This window comes from Arachis ipaensis, chromosome B01, assembly GCF_000816755.2.
Source record: "Arachis ipaensis cultivar K30076 chromosome B01, Araip1.1, whole genome shotgun sequence".
Lineage (NCBI taxonomy): Eukaryota > Viridiplantae > Streptophyta > Magnoliopsida > Fabales > Fabaceae > Arachis > Arachis ipaensis.
The window spans coordinates 7,175,602-7,192,737 of NC_029785.2; the positions used below are offsets into that span (position 1 = coordinate 7,175,602).

Genomic DNA, 17,136 nt, shown 5'->3' on the forward strand with positions numbered 1-17,136 from the left:
TAGAAGACAAAATAAATAAACCCTTATTATTGTTATTATTTTCGTACGTCTGTCGAATTGATTCAGATTTTAATAATAAAAAAAAGCTATCTAAATTCTAAATTAATTGAAATGTAGTTGAATCAGCTTGGATTCAGTTTAACATTTTCTTAATTCGATCCGAACTAGTAATTACGAATTATGAGTATCCAAATGAAATTAAAAAGTGAAAACTATAAAAAAAATCACAAAACTACTTTAAATATTAAAATAATAAATTAAAACTACAAATTATCATTATAATTAAACATTATAACAAATTGAAATTATCACATATTACCATTACAAATTAACATCAAAGACAATACTATAAATTATTTTTTAAATTAAATATATAAGATATTTGATATTTAGATTAAATTAGTTTTCACAAATTGTGTGTAAAATAAAATTTATATAAATTTTGCTAGTTTGTCAAAAAGTAATCAATTTTGATTTATGAGTTGAAGCAAATATATGTATTAATTGAAAAACCATAAATACTACGTATCTAAGTTTTTTATTTAACAAAATTTAATCGAATTGAAATAATATATCTAAGACCTGATCTACATATATATACACGTCCTGAATTTTTTTCTTTCTTCTCTTTTTTTCTATGTTTTATTCTCTTTCTCATTTCTCTTCTTTCGCATCATCGATATCATCATCAATTTTCGAAATCCTTTGAAAAATTTTGGTGTTAAAGTTAAAAAATTTCATTGTTAAATTTAAAAATTTTTTGTGTCATACTTAATAAATTTTGGTACTATATTTTACGTGAGAAAAAAAATGAAGTGTGATTCACACGCATGTGTATAAACGATTTTTTTTTAGATTTAGATCAACTTAGTTAGACAAAAATATTTGAAAGTATAGTAAAATTATTAAAAAATTATTTAACTAAAATAGATCCGTCACAAAAAATTATAGTTTTTAATTTTTATACACAACAACTAAGAGTTCCCGAAATCCCAACTAATGAAAGCCAAATGCGTGGCCAACATGACAAGGCAAGAGGGGAAATTAACGAAATTTGAATATTCAATTTGAACCCCACAACTAACCATTATTCTTGCCTCATAGAAGGATCTAGAAACAACCCTTTTTCGTCATATAAAACATAAACCCTCCCCACGCTCTTCAGACGCCTCCAATCAACACACTCTCTCTCACCGAAAACCCTAAACTCTCTTTCTTCCCTCCCTCATTTCGCGTTTTCTCTGTGCTTAGATCGGCCATGGCGGAGACTGAGACGTTTGCTTTCCAGGCTGAGATTAACCAGCTTCTCAGCCTTATCATCAACACCTTCTACTCCAACAAGGAGATCTTCCTTCGTGAACTCATCAGTAACGCCTCTGATGTATGTATCCGCTTTCTCTCTCTCATCTTCCATTTCCTTTTCTTTTTTTATTTTTCTCGATCTGCGCTTTTGCTTGTGTATCTCTTATGTTACTTTTTGTTGGTTCAATTCGACCAGTGCTCGTGTTCTTTTTATAGCGTTCTTAAGATCTGCTTATTTGTTAGCTGATTATACCTATTGTTTTTAGTTATTATTTTTTGATGCTCAATGAATTTGTCATTGATATTCGTTTATATTTTTTTCTGCTTATTTATACGTTTATATTCGTTAAATAGTTTTGCTATATACCTTCTGCATTGAATTATTTTTATTTAAACCCAAATCATATCAAGTTGCAACCATGTTTGTACTGCATTTGGTGTTTGGAATATCCCTTGTATTTTTTGTGCAGTTTTGCTTCTGTGTTAATACTAGATTTCATCACGTGTTTGTTTCCGCACACAAATTTACTGTCTGTGCATTTCTGTCATATAGGCATTGGACAAGATTCGATTCGAGAGTTTGACAGATAAGAGCAAGCTCGATGCTCAGCCTGAGTTGTTCATCCACATTATCCCTGACAAGACCAATAACACACTTACCATCGTTGACAGTGGTATAGGCATGACCAAGGCTGGTAAGTAGTTAACGTTGGTTATTTAAATTCTTGGTTAAACCTACTTTATTATCAGTGTTTGATTGGTCATAAAATGATTCTAATCGATGCTGTGATTTGTATATTATTTCAGATTTGGTTAACAACCTCGGTACCATTGCGAGGTCTGGTACCAAGGAGTTCATGGAGGCTTTGGCTGCTGGTGCTGATGTTAGCATGATTGGTCAGTTTGGAGTCGGGTTCTACTCCGCATACCTTGTTGCTGAGAAGGTTATTGTCACCACCAAGCACAATGATGATGAGCAGTATGTGTGGGAGTCACAAGCTGGTGGATCATTCACTGTCACCAGGGATACAGCCGGAGAGCCTCTTGGCAGAGGTACCAAGATCACTCTCTTCCTGAAGGAAGACCAGCTAGAGTACCTTGAGGAACGCAGATTGAAGGACTTAATTAAGAAGCACTCTGAGTTCATCAGCTACCCAATTTCTCTCTGGATTGAGAAGACAACCGAGAAGGAAATTTCTGATGACGAGGATGAGGAAGAGAAGAAGGAAGAGGAGGGTAAAGTGGAGGAAGTTGATGAAGAGAAGGAGAAGGAAGAGAAGAAGAAAAAGAAGATAAAGGAGGTATCTCATGAATGGTCCTTGGTGAACAAGCAGAAGCCTATTTGGATGAGGAAGCCAGAGGAGATCTCAAAGGAGGAATATGCTGCTTTCTACAAGAGTCTGACCAATGACTGGGAAGAGCATTTGGCTGTGAAGCACTTTTCTGTTGAGGGTCAATTGGAGTTTAAGGCTATCCTCTTTGTTCCCAAGAGGGCACCCTTTGATCTCTTTGACACAAGGAAAAAGCCAAACAACATCAAGCTCTATGTTCGCCGAGTCTTCATCATGGACAACTGTGAGGAGTTGATTCCTGAATACCTTGGCTTTGTCAAGGGTATCGTAGACTCAGAAGATCTTCCACTTAACATTTCAAGAGAAATGCTTCAGCAGAACAAGATCCTCAAGGTCATCCGCAAAAACTTGGTCAAGAAGTGCATTGAGCTATTCTTTGAAATTGCTGAGAACAAGGAGGACTACAACAAGTTCTATGAATCTTTCTCCAAGAACCTGAAGCTGGGTATCCACGAGGATTCTCAGAACAAGGGAAAGATTGCTGAACTTCTCAGGTACCATTCCACCAAGAGTGGTGATGAGATGACTAGCCTCAAGGACTATGTGACCAGGATGAAGGAAGGCCAGAACGATATCTACTACATCACTGGTGAAAGCAAAAAAGCTGTTGAAAACTCCCCATTCCTTGAGAAGCTGAAGAAGAAGGGTTATGAGGTTCTCTTCATGGTTGATGCCATTGATGAGTATGCAGTTGGTCAGCTCAAGGAATTCGAGGGCAAGAAGTTGGTGTCTGCCACCAAGGAGGGGCTCAAACTTGACGAGAGCGAGGATGAGAAGAAAAAGAAGGAAGAGCTGAAGGAGAAATTCGATGGTCTTTGCAAGGTCATCAAGGATGTCTTGGGTGATAAGGTGGAGAAGGTGGTTGTTTCCGACCGTGTTGTTGACTCACCTTGCTGTCTTGTGACCGGTGAATATGGCTGGACTGCTAACATGGAAAGGATCATGAAGGCTCAGGCCTTGAGGGACAACAGCATGGCAGGGTACATGTCAAGCAAGAAGACAATGGAAATTAACCCAGAGAACCCCATCATGGAAGAGCTGAGGAAGCGTGCAGATGCAGACAAGAACGACAAATCTGTCAAGGATCTTGTTCTCTTGCTCTTTGAAACTGCACTCCTCACATCTGGGTTCAGCCTTGATGATCCCAACACATTCGGTAACAGGATCCACAGAATGTTGAAGCTTGGTCTGAGCATTGATGAGGATGCTGGTGATGTAGATGCTGACATGCCTCCATTGGAGGAAGCTGATGTTGATGCTGAAGGAAGCAAGATGGAAGAAGTTGACTAAAACTTTTAACCTTTCTCCACTTTTAATTTTAGTAGCTAATTAGTGAAGTTGGACAATCTTTTTCTTTTTTCCATTACCTTTTTGTTTTTTTTTTACTATGTTTTTACGTTTCTATTTTGGAATGTTCGGCAGTTATTTATGCAAGTTAGGTACAATTCGCTGAATTAATGTTTGAGCTAAGCTTTTTATCACTTTACCGTGGTAAATTTTGGTCTTAGATTCCTGCGTATTTTAAGTTTTGGGACCTATTTTGGCGATCTACTGACTGCTGTGGAAATAAATTTGCTAGACCAGATATAGATATACTAGATTACTAGCAGTGGTGCTAGGTGTACATCGTGCACGGCATGTTTTACTTTTCAGTTTTCACATTAAACTTTATTAGACATTTCTGCACTGAAACCGCTCTAAATTGCCTGGAAAATGAATCAAGTCCTTACGCGCGAGCTTCTTGTCAAATTACTTTGCTTGGAATTTGCTGTATTCGCCTCTTTATTCCTTCCTGGGCTATTCCTTTTATCTAATGTAATCATTCTATATTTGGCCCTTTGCTACTACAACTCATCTTAGAGTATTTCTTTGCCTTTTGATGCAATTTTTTGCATGAATTCTCGATCCTCTTCTGTCTCTATCACCAATCCGAGGATCACAATCCGAGCACTTGCACTTGCGTTAATGAAGCTAGGAACAAATAAAAGGATTGGGTAGGCTTGCATACGTTTTCAATATATATAAATGTTGTGCGATTTTTTGGTCTCTCCTTTTTCTTTCTTATCATTATCATAATTCCATTTTACATATTTTCAATATATGAAAGAATCATATATTTAATTAATTTAACATATAGTAGAAGTTAGAATAAAAATAAACTTTTGGAATATGTATTAAATATGACATTATGCAAATATTTCTTAAATTTTATATTCTCATAAGAATTAAAACAATACAATAAATTAATTATTTAGGATTTAATTCAAAAAATAGTATTCTGTATTAAAATAAAATATGTAGAAAATTTATTTCATGTGTTAAATATGTGAATGATTAGACTTTTATATATATAAGAAAAAGTAGCTTATCCTTTAAAATCTAAATAATACTGGAGTAATTATTAACTTAAAATACTTGTTTCAAAATATTTATAACGAGAATATAAACATAAATATAAGGTTTTATGTCATGGTTTACATAAATATAAAAATCATTATTCTTATTGCAATATGGATAACTATTAAACATTTCTCCAATCAAAATCATTTGGCCGGTTCACACCTGTAATGATAAACGATGTAATTTTTCTAAGACCTGAAAAAGTTAACCTTCCACGTATATATATAAGTATTTTTACTCGTAATACTATTATGGGAATATAAATCTGTTAAAATTACATAGGTCTTAATATTATAGATTATGACACGAAAAATGTATAATATTAAACTACTTTTATAAAATGATCGTAAAGGACAAAAGTTTTTATTGGCTAAAAAAACCAGAATCTTAAATAAAATTAAATAATAATTTTTTTAGTTATTGTTTTCATATGAAAGAGTTTAATTATTTTACTTAATTTTAATATTTGTTATCTAAAATTAAAAAAAAATTGAACATGTATATTTTTATATTTGATTAGGTATTAAGTTTGTTGCACAAATAAAAATAATTAATTTTTATACTTGCTATTTAAAAATAATATTTTTTTTCTATTGATAATGATATATAAGAGAGATAGAGTGAGTGAAGGAATGAGAGAGATAGAGAAAAGAAGAGAGAAGAGGGGAGAGTTTTTTAATTTTGGAGGGAAAGATTTTATTTCAATTGCAATGAGGGAGTTAATCTTTACAATAGCAAGCTATTTCATTGGTGATCCATCTCTTTGGAAAGATCGTTCTGCTGAATTACTTTCCAATCTCAGATGCAAAACTTTGTCTGACTTCAGATGGTATAAGGACACCTTTCTTATTAGGGTTTATAATAGAGAAGACAATCAACAACCTTTCTGGAAGGAAAAATTTTTAGCCAGACTTCCCAAATCCCTGGGAGATAAAGTAAGGGACAAAATTTGCAGCTTAACCCCAGATGGGATAATTTCCTATGATGCGTTAAGTTATGGTCAAATTATTTCTTTCATCCAAAAAATTGCTCTAAAGATCTGCCAAGATGATAAAATCCAACGGCAGTTTACTCGTGAGAAAGCACAAAATTGTATCGATTTGGAAACCTTTTGTGAACAATTTGGTCTTCTTGCTTATCATCCAAGAAAATCTAGAAGGTCATCTACTCGAAAAATTTTTAAACCTAATCTTGAAAAGAATTTCAGAAGACCTAGAAAATATTTTCAAAAATCCAAGAATGAAAAAAATTTTCAAAAGAATTTCCAAAAGAATCCTCAGAAAAATTTCATTATTTGCTATACATATAAAAAATCAGGACATGTTAGCAAATACTGTAGGTTGAAAGGAAAGATTAATAATCTGAATCTTGATCCTCAGATTGAGGAACAGATTAACCATCTATCGAAAGTTCAGATGATGATTATGGACCAGAATCTTCGGATGATATCAATAATATCCAAGTTGATGACATTGAATCATCCTCAGATTCCGATGTCATCAACTTGGATATTATTGATATCATCCGAGGATTCTGGTCCAGAATCATCATCTGAACTTTCGATTAAAAGATGGTTAATCTGTTCCTCAATCTGAGGATCAAGGTTCAGATTATTAATCTTTCCTTTCAACCTACAGTATTTACTAATATGTCCTGGTTTTTTACACGTATAGCAAATAATGGGGTTTTTTTGGAGATTCCTTTGGAAATTTTTTTTTTCTGAAAAATTGGATAAAAGATTTATTAGAAAACTTGATTGAAAAGAAGAGGAGCTGAAGAGTTTACAAGAGAACACTCAGAGCTTCTCTCTCTAACCTCTCTCTATGATTGCGTAAATGAAAGGGGTACCTCACAATGAAAACGAGACCTCCTTTATAATTGAGGATTCTACTGTTTCTACAGTATAGGTAAGTATGACCTGAACTATAGCTACAATACCGGTTGTCAAACAGTTCCGAACATTGTCTTGGTAATCACAATTACATTTGGGGTTTTAATCATCTTCAAAACAAACTTCGAAACCATCTTCTTCAGTTTGTTTGTCTTGATCTTGTTCGTCACCTTCTTCTTTAGATGAAGACTCTTCGTCTTCTTGAAGTAAGCGAAAGATTTGTTGAAACTTTTCTTTGATTGATTCTTTCGATTGTGAGACTGCAAGGGCTGTCTGGATTTGTGCTTTTTGATTGAGAAACGAAGCTGTTTCTGAATCTGAGATCTTCTGACTATTGGAATTAGTTTGGACCATTCTCTGACCTTTTCTGGATAGACTATTGATGAATCAAATTGAGACCACCATTTGACATAACCATGCCTTTGTAAGATTGAAAATGATTTAGGGTGGTCTGGTTTTATATATTTGTACTGCCACGAGAATACCTAGGCCAGTGAAAAAATTGAAAAAAATTTTAACATTACAGGAACACGTGTCCTGAATGTCAAATTTTTATTGAAAAAATTTATACTCTTCATTAGTAGGTGAGGGTAGGATTTCTGGGATTGGCCCAAAGAAGTCCCACTATTGGTAGAACCAATTTGAAAAAACATAATTTGATTTTCTTTTAAAATAGATTAACCATGAATGTCTGTACTGAGTATTTTGGAACCAAAATACTTTAGTCTAGACTTCTATGTAGTCCCAATAATTAAAATCTATTGGGTCATAATTTTAAGAAAACTTTTGAGTTTTGTTTAGATTGTTCCCAAATTGCTTTGGGGTTAGGACTTTGAGGATTTGGATTGTTGAATGGGTTATGAGATCAGGATTGGTTTTGTCCTTGTAGTGTTTAATAGATACTGAGTCAGTATCTACTAAAATGAACTCATAAAATTGGCAAGTTTTATTTGGTGCAAATGGTTTGAAATGGAATCCAGTAGGAAAGATTTTTGGGATGACTTTGTTTGGCGAATTATTCTAAAATTCAGGCTCCATTTGAATAATGTTTAAATATTTGTTTGTGGATATGTAATTGGCTTGGGCTTTTTATGTTTTGGTAGTGATTGAGGATGTTTGTGGTGTTAGGACTATGGCCTTTTCTCTTGATTTTTGTACGATTATTTTTTGGTTGGCTACTTGGGATATCAGCTGAGTTAAGTCAATTTCTTCATCTGACTCACTGCAAATATCAGTTCAGGATTTTTTGTTAATTTTAGTGACACCTTGGTCTTGTAAGGCCAAGAGGGTTTCGATTGGGAAGGCGTAATCTGCCTTAGCCTGTTTAGCTTGATTGATTGCTGGTTCATTAGATTGTTGGACTAGATTTTTGGAGGATTGTTGGATAGGTGACCCAGATTCCTGATCAGATTGAGAGTGTTTGGATGGCCCAGAAAGGACTAGTTGAATACCTCTGCCTCTGCCTCTTGAAGAGGCGATAATTGTCTTTTTAGGCATATTGTCGTTGCTTGTCTCCCTACAAATATTCACGTGTGAGAAAGTCAAGGAGAGAGTTTGAGTTACCCTTGATGTGCTCAATATCGAAATCGAAAATGCTTAAGATGGCTTGCCATTTGGCAAAAATTTGTTTTGATGCAAGGTTTTTAACATCTTTTTGTAAGATCTCTTTAGCCGATTTGCAATCAACTCGGACTAAAAATTTTTGATTGAGTAAATCGGATTGAAATTTTGTGATGCACAAAACTATGGCTAAATTTTTTTTTTTTTGATGGTGGAATAGATTTGTTAAGTACTATTCCAATGCTTTTGATGTGAATGCAATGATACACTCTTTATCATGCAATTTTTGTTTTAAAATACTACCATATCCTAAATCAGATGCATCCATTTTAATAATTTTGAATGCATGAAGAACAGGTAGATAGGGACAAGGAACAGGTGAGTCAATGTCCTTTACTAGTAGACTAGTATATCTGTAACAGCCTCCTTTACTAGTAGACTAGTATATCTGTAACAGCCTAGATCACCCGCTAACACGATATTGTCTGCTTTGGCACACAAGGTCTCACGGTTTTGCCTTTGAAGATAGGGATGCTAGCCGAAACCCCCCACACTCACTCGTCAAAACGCATCATGTTAGGGAGAGGTATCCACACCCTTATAAGACATGCTCCGTTCCTCTCTCCAACCGATGTGGGCTTACAATATCATTAGTTGATACCATTATACTGTGAATTCAGAAGGTGTTGAGTTTGAATATGGTGATGTCGTTAATGCCAAGGTTGCCTAAAGAAATGGTGCATTCCCTTTTGGCTTGGAAGACATTAAGGTAATAGGAGCCAAGAGGATGTTTTTCTTATTTTCCGAGCCTTTAAATTAACTCTATTAAAATTTGTGGTCATTTATCATATTGAGAATGTTAAAAAAATAAAAGATTTATAAATTTGTAAAAGTGATTAATTATTTAGGATCATGTAATTTTACAACATTGGGAGATAGAAAATACTTAAAAATGGAATAAGAGAAGTAGTTATTAATGACTTAGACTAGGTCTTTTAAATTTTAACAATGTCAATTTACAACTAATTTTTTAATTAAATTTATATTATATTTATATTTTACTTGTAAATTTATTTAATTTGATTTAAATAATAATAAATTATATCGTTTTTAATTTTGTAAATCGATTTAAATTATATCATAAATGTTATTTTAATCATAATTTTTTTTTAATAATACATATATCTCACCATTAGAGCTAAGCTCTTTTTTTTAGTCCATCTTTTAGTAAGTTGCTGTCCACTTTTCTCTCTTATTTTAAAGCTGTCCATTATAGTCTTTGCGATATTATGAATGGGGGTACAATGGTCATTCTAACCTGAGCTACATGACAAAACAATACCTAATACTTAGTCGTATCTGGAACACTGAAATGTCATTTTCATGCTTGCCTCACCTAAAACATTTCTAATAATATTAGTAAATACAAATATTAGAGTTATTTATTTATACTTCTTTATTTTACATTTATTTTATTTTTCTTATTTATTTATTTTACATGTTATACTTTGATCAAAATTTAGGACGCAAGTAATAAATTTTCATTATATCAAAACTTTCTCATCTTGAATTTAATGCTTTTGATATATCTAGAAGGGTAAAGTACTAAATTAGTCCCATACGTTTGGGCGTAATTCTGTTTTGGTCCTTAAGGTTTAAAATGTCCTATTTGAATCCAAAAAAGTTTCATTTAGCTCCAATTTAGTCCCACTGTGAGGTCAAAGATAAATAATTAACAAAATGTCCTATATGACAGCAGTATAAGAACAAGGTCGATAATTTGAAGAATAAGTACAAGCTCCAGAGGCACAAAATCAACCGTGGATGCATCAATATATGTATTTAACATTTTTTTTATTTTTATAGAAAATATTTCATTTTAATTATAAAAAAATGATAAATAAATGTATTAATGTATCCACGGTTGATTTTGTGCCTCTGGAGCTTGTACTTATTCTCTAGATTATCGACCTTGTCCTTACACTGCTGTCATGTAGGACATTTCGTTAATTATTTATCTTTGACCTCCGGTGGGACTAAATTGAAGCTAAATAAAACTTTTTTGGATTCAAATGGAACACTTTAAACCTTAAAGACCAAAACAGAATTACGCCCAAACGTAGGGGACCAATTTAGTACTTTACCCTATCTAGAAATAACTACTTATTATGGATACTAAATGGCAAAATTCATTTTGATTTAATGGATTTTGAAAATACCATTAAGGCTGAAAATGAAGCATCCCAGAAAGATAAAACCAAAGTCATTATCTTCCTTTGTCACAAGTCACAACAATGATTGAAAAATGAATATCTCATTAAGGCTATGTTTGTTTGAAGGAAAAATGGAAGGGAAAAAAGGGAGGAAAGGAAATGAGAAGGAAACTGATTATTTTTCATTGTTTGGTTGAGGAGAAAAATTAGAGAGGAAGGAAAAAAGATGAAAAAAAATTAGATTGTCTTTTTATAACATTTCTTTCCTTTTTATTTTTCTTCCATCCAAACACATTTAAGGAAAATAAAAATCCACTCAATTTATTTCTTTTTTTTTTCTTTCTATTTTTTTTCTCTCTATTTCTTTCCTTAAAACTAAACATAGCCTACAAAATTCTGCAGATCTGTGGAAGAACCTTAAAAAAAGGTATAATCATCAAAAGACAATGATACTTTTTCAAGTCCGATATGAGTGGACACACTTACGTCTACAGGATTTTAAATCAATAAATGAATACAATTGAACAATGTTCCAAATTACCTCACGAATGAAATTATGTGGAAAAAAGATAACTGGTAATGACATATTAGAGAAAACTTTCTCGACCTCCCATGCCTCGAATGTGCTCTTGCAGCAACAGTATTGAAAAAAAGAATTTAAAATATATTCTGAGCTAATTTCTTATCTTCTTGTTGCCAAACTTAACAATGAATTGCTTTTAAGAAATCATGAAGTGCGCCCAGTTGGTGCCTCATTTTCTGAAGTAAATGTGGCAAATTATAACCCCAAAAGAGGTAAATGGTAAGATTTTGGTAACAAGAAAAATTATAGAAGAAAGAAAAATTATTTTCACAAAAAATGATCTCACAAAAAAGGGATAAAAAAAAAAGAAATAATGGACAAAATAAATCAATAGAGGATAAATATTTCTATTGTGGTGGAAAAAGCCATTGGTCTCGTACCTGTCGTACTCTAAGGTACTTAATTGATCTTTATGAAACATCCTTGAAAAAAGATGACAAAGGAAAGGAGGCAAATTTTTGTTTCAAAAGATGTTGCTGAAAATTACAATACTCATTATGAAGTATCTAATTTCTTTTGAGAATCTTGAATGAAATATTGGTCATTTAATCATTGATGAAAAATTTATTATTAGGGTTTGTTAATACATGACGTGACATATTATTTGTCGTGAATTTACTAGCAAGGTATTCTTCTCCAACTAGAAGACATTGTAATGAAATCAAACAAATCTTTCGATATTTTCATGGAACAATTAATATGGGACTGTTTTATCTATATAAATCCAAGTCACAATTAGTTGGCTATGCAGATGTAGGATACTTGTATGATCCACACAAAGAAAGATTTCAAATAGGATACGTATTCACATATGGTGATACAGTTATATCATGGAGGTACATTAAACAGAGGATAGCAGCGATATCCTCTAATTATACTAAAATACCAGGGATACATGAAGCAAGTCACAAATATATTTTATTCAAAAGTTTAATCCAATATATTATATCATCATGTGGACTGACGGATAGAAAAATAGCTCTAACTATTCTGTTTGAAGATAATACAACATGCATTGCTTAAATTAATGATGGATACATCAAAAGTGATAGAATAAAGCATATTTCTCTCAAATTCTTATCCACTCATGACCTTTAAAATTAAGGAACAATTGATGTCCAACAGATCTGTTCAAGTGATAACATGACAGATTTATTTACAAAGTCACTTCCAAAATCTTCTTTTAAAATATTGGTACATCAGATTAGAATGCATCGATTTCGAGATATTAAATAATGTCGACAAGAGAGGGAAGCTGTACTCTTTTCCTTGGTTAGGTTTTTGTTTCTATTGAATTTTTTTTTACAAGATTTTTAACGAGACAGTTTTCATATTTGTACTTTTTTTTTTACTAAAATTTTTTTTCTCATTAAATTTTTCTTTAATAAAATTTTAATAAGGCATATTTGTAGTAGACATTTAAAAAGGAGTGTTGCAATATAGATGACTATTAAATATTCCTTTAATCAAAACTAGTTTGGCAGTTCACACCTTTAATGATGGATAGTATAATTTCTTTAAGACTTGAAAAAATTAACCTTACACGTATATAAATAAAAAGCATAATTTAAATACATTAAAAAAAAATCAAAAGTTATACCTATTTTCACATTTCGTATTAAAAAAAAAAATTTCGGAAGTAGTTGTGGATGCAATTGGTGGTGTGTTGAAAGTTGAAACCAAGTTGCTTGTGCTCTATCATCTTCTTTCTTTCTTCCTCCTTCCTCCATTTCTTTGGGATTTTGGGTTCACCGTCTTGAAAGAGTTTCAACAAATCCAATCTCACATCCACCGCCATTCAACACAACTTCCCCAACTCCTACCAACAACTCTGCAAATTCCAACTTCGCTTATCCAAGGTACCATTTTTATGTTCCTCCCCTTCATCTTAAAACCCTAAGCTCCATAGTGTCTTAATTCCTACCACCATGATATCTCTTCGTCTTGAAACTGAAATTTGAAAAGTGAATGCCTAATTGATTGTTATTTTGCATTGCTTCGTAATTGTCGATTAACTAGCAAGTAGATGATATTATTACCTTTTCGTTTTCTTCTTTTTTCTTTATTTATTTATTTCTGATTCGAAATTATTAATTTTCAGCTCTTTTCGCGGCTTCTCTCTGGATATCAATGTTGAGCACTTGTGCAGTTTCATCTTCACCCTTGCCCATATTACCACCGGGTAAATTATAATTTCTAACTGTTTTTCCCCTCTTGCGATTCGAATTAAGATGACAAGTTGTATATTCATGTAAGAATTAGGAAATATGATTTTGGAAAAATTAGAGTTGCTTTCATGAACCGAAATTCTTGGAACAATAAGAATTAGTGAAACATGTGAGTTGTATCCTTCCTTTCCTTTTTGAGGAATTCTTTATTATTGGTTGTGAATGAGTGGCCTTTCTCCATATTTAGATGCTTAATAGAACCATCTGATTTTGTTGTTTTCAATAGCTAAGACATGATATCCTTGGAATGGGGATTGGGCGATCCCTTTGTTGATGGATGTTCCTATTTTACTTGTAGTCTTTGAAGGATGAGAGCCAAATATGTAGCACATGAATCGAGAATTGAAGCTTGTATAAGTCATTAGTCATAGGAAGTGCTGTTAAAGGCATAATAACTTAATAATAAGAGTGTTCATATGTGGTGATGCGAAGTGCTTGATAATTTATTTGATGGATGGATTATTGGTTTTCATCTAATCCAAGGTTTGATGTAGTGTTTTCGTCTCACAAATTTCTACTGAATCAACATGCGTGTAATGTGTCAACCATTAAATTCTACAGATAAATGCATGTAATTTGTTGATTGCTTTACTAATTGGTTCATTTTGAGGCCAAAGTTTAAACTGTCCAATGTACGTAGAGCTTGCTGCCGCTGGTGAAGAGAGCACAGCTTTCTATTTTTCGTCCTTTTTCTTTTGTTTCTCTATGTCTCTCTGTTTGTGTGTGTGTGTGTGTGTGAGAGAGAGAAATTTAGGGAGGAGGGTACTGTTGCTGGGGTACTTGGTTCTGCAAAAATTCTGTCCTTTATTTTTTATTACGTAGCATTTGAGTGTAGAAAACGTCTTTTGCATACTTAATTAAAGTTCAATTGTGTTAATGGTGACTTATCTGCTTATTTATGTTATGCGACATGTATATTATGAACATCATGTAATTTGGTAGAATCTTACTATCCGCATTACAATTCTGCATTGTACAACTTTGTATTTTCCTTTACAATTCTGCATACGATCTCAACATGGCACTTTAGTGTTCACTGCGAATAAATTTCCTGCTAAGCTGGCTGACAAAATAAGTTTTGTATTATTAACAGAATTAATCAAATGTATAATTCAGAATTTTAACTATTGTGATGATAATAAAATGGTGATTTTGTTTATTATATTGTTTAACAGGGAGAACAGGTGGTCAGCACAACAAGAGGAATATTGTTTCTTCAGATAACTTTCCAGGACGACCGCGGACGACTTATAGTTCAAGATCACTGAAGCCTACTTATACACAGTTTCCATTTGGTACGAGAGCATGTTCTGCTCGGACTGCAACTTTTATATGTGCTGCAGCTTTGGTATGTTGTTACTCTCTCTATGTCCTCTTCTTTTTTATTTATTTTTTAAATTATTTTGATTTATCATCATTGGAGCTTTAGCCGTCCCTGTATAGTGAGAAAAAGCTCAAGAAAAAGCTCAATTGTTTATCTTCTTGGTGTTCCCTCTTTACCTGGAAATCATGATATTTTCTAATTCCAGTATTCCACTCGTTTATGTGTTTGAAATTGGAGTATAACCACCATGTAAATTATATTTGTTTTCTACTCACCTATAATGCATATAATTGCATTACATTTGGGAGACAGCTTTATTAGATAAGGATTGTGTTTTAATAGTCATCTCTGACAAATGGTTAAAATGAAATGAATGGCTGAAAATTCATATCTTGTTTGTTGCTTTTGGTTTGTAAGCTTTCTGGTTTGAGGAAGTGTGGCTAGTGTTAAACATCATAGATAACTGGATCCATGTTCATTATTGATAGTGTGTCACTCACCGACAGGACACTTAGAATACTATTGTTTGCTCATTGCTATGACATACCTAATTTGGTGGACTTCTACAAAAAGAGAAATACACAAATCATTTGGGGTTTAAATATGGTTATTAACTTCTATACATTGTGCTGAGGCATCCAATTTGAATGCACACTTGATGTCATAATGGGAAGAAAAATATATTTCCACTGATTTCCTTAATATCCTCCTATATATGCAGAATGCAAGATGTGGTGCAGAGCAAACTCAAACTGTTACTCGCCAAGCTCCAACAATGACTCACGTTCCTGGTACTGTTTATTCCAAACATAGATTTGTTAAAACTTAGTTTGTAGGTGTTCCATTTGCACTCTGTTTTCTGTATATATTTCTTTACCAGTAATCATTGACCTGAAAAGCATTTTACAAGAAAAGGCTACGAGATGCTGAATCAAATGTTTGAATAATTAACTATGATAAAAAAAAAAAAATTCTCATTGCTGAATAAATTTAACTTCTTCATTGGAGTTACTCATTAAAAAAAATTGCAACTAAATGCATTACTATACTACAACAAAAACTTATTCTAAATGGCTTCTGATTTAACTCAATTTCAGCGAAGGAGAAGTCACCACAACTTGACGATGGAGGAACTGGATTTCCACCTGGCGACGATGATGATGGCGGCGGTGGAGGTGGTGGTGGTGGAGGCAACTGGTCTGGTGGATTTTTCTTTTTCGGATTTCTTGCTTTTCTTGGATTCTTAAAGGATAAGGAAAGTGAAGGTGACACATACAAGAGTAGTAGGAGGAGGTGAGGATTAGAATCAGACCAATGCATGCTTTGTTTGAAGGTTTTGGTACTGAATTTCTTGGAATTTCCTTCCTCATAGTGACTGTAGGTTATATTGGTTAGCTGGTGTATTGAGCTTCAATTATATGCTTCATTATGATGATATGATGTATGCTACCAAAATTTTGTATTATTAATACAAATTAAACTCTCCTTAAAACTTCACAATGGTAAGGTCTCTAGTGGTTATGTTTTCAGCGCCAGTAAAAATTTCCCAATTGCTAGCATGCAAATAGGAACGTGGTAGAAGTTTGGCTTTTTAGATGGTATGCTTGGATTGTAGATAAAAGTTGGGTGGAGATTTTTTATGGATTGGAGTCGTCTTCATGTGCAAATTAACACGTCAACTTATTTGCAAAAATTTCTACTACATTTTTTGATTTAGTTTCTCACTGCTACCAATAAGGGTTGGTGGTTTTTTTTCCTAGGGCTACTGTAAAAAGCCACTCTAATTCTTGGTTGAAACCCAACTCAAACCGAATGTGAACGCGGCACTTTGAATCCAATTACAAGCTAAGCATGCAATATAATTAACAAATATTTCTCGATACTGCAACTTGAACTTTTGTGTTGCCTGCCTCGTCCTTGCCTTCATCGTTTCCCTCCAAAATTTCATAGTTGGTTGAGAATTCGCCTTCATTATTACTCCTATTTTCTTCTCATTCCATGTCGTCTCTTGTATTCATGTTTAAGTCGTCTGCTTTCTGATTAGTAACCAATTGCTTGAATTAATCATATAGCTTTACGATTGACATAAGTTTGATTTTGTCAATAGATCAAAAACAATTATTGCATATTGGTTATATTTATTGTAAATTATATTAACCCACTAAATACCAGTCCTTGTCTATATAAAATACTTATGACTTTAAATGAGTGTGTATGTTTTGGCATAGTCTATTTTGTGACACCGTAATGAATAAAAAAAGTGGTTGGACTTTTACACTTTTA

General features: G+C 33.0%; 2 protein-coding genes across 2 annotated transcripts; both read left to right on the forward strand.

The window, feature by feature from the left end:
- Positions 1,145–4,150, forward strand: LOC107615172 (heat shock cognate protein 80). Its single transcript, XM_016317296.2, has 3 exons — positions 1,145–1,381; positions 1,856–1,997; positions 2,110–4,150. Exons 1-3 carry the CDS (start codon positions 1,259–1,261, stop codon positions 3,942–3,944), a joined length of 2,100 nt encoding a protein of 699 aa, XP_016172782.1. The 5' UTR covers positions 1,145–1,258; the 3' UTR covers positions 3,945–4,150.
- LOC107615249 lies at positions 12,924–16,382 on the forward strand. The gene is made up of 5 exons (XM_016317367.2): positions 12,924–13,160; positions 13,403–13,483; positions 14,705–14,877; positions 15,575–15,644; positions 15,951–16,382. The coding sequence occupies exons 2-5, from the start codon at positions 13,432–13,434 to the stop codon at positions 16,148–16,150; spliced, it is 495 nt and encodes a 164-aa protein (XP_016172853.1). The 5' UTR covers positions 12,924–13,160; positions 13,403–13,431; the 3' UTR covers positions 16,151–16,382.

Coding starts and splice junctions, on each gene's coding strand:
- LOC107615172 (XM_016317296.2), top strand. CDS start 1,259: ATGGCGGAGACTGAGACGTTTGCTTTCCAGGCTGAGATTAACCAGCTT. Junction 1,382..1,855: donor TCATCAGTAACGCCTCTGAT/GTATGTATCCGC, acceptor TCTGTCATATAG/GCATTGGACAAGATTCGATT. Junction 1,998..2,109: donor TATAGGCATGACCAAGGCTG/GTAAGTAGTTAA, acceptor ATATTATTTCAG/ATTTGGTTAACAACCTCGGT.
- LOC107615249 (XM_016317367.2), top strand. CDS start 13,432: ATGTTGAGCACTTGTGCAGTTTCATCTTCACCCTTGCCCATATTACCA. Junction 14,878..15,574: donor TTATATGTGCTGCAGCTTTG/GTATGTTGTTAC, acceptor CTATATATGCAG/AATGCAAGATGTGGTGCAGA. Junction 15,645..15,950: donor AACAATGACTCACGTTCCTG/GTACTGTTTATT, acceptor ACTCAATTTCAG/CGAAGGAGAAGTCACCACAA.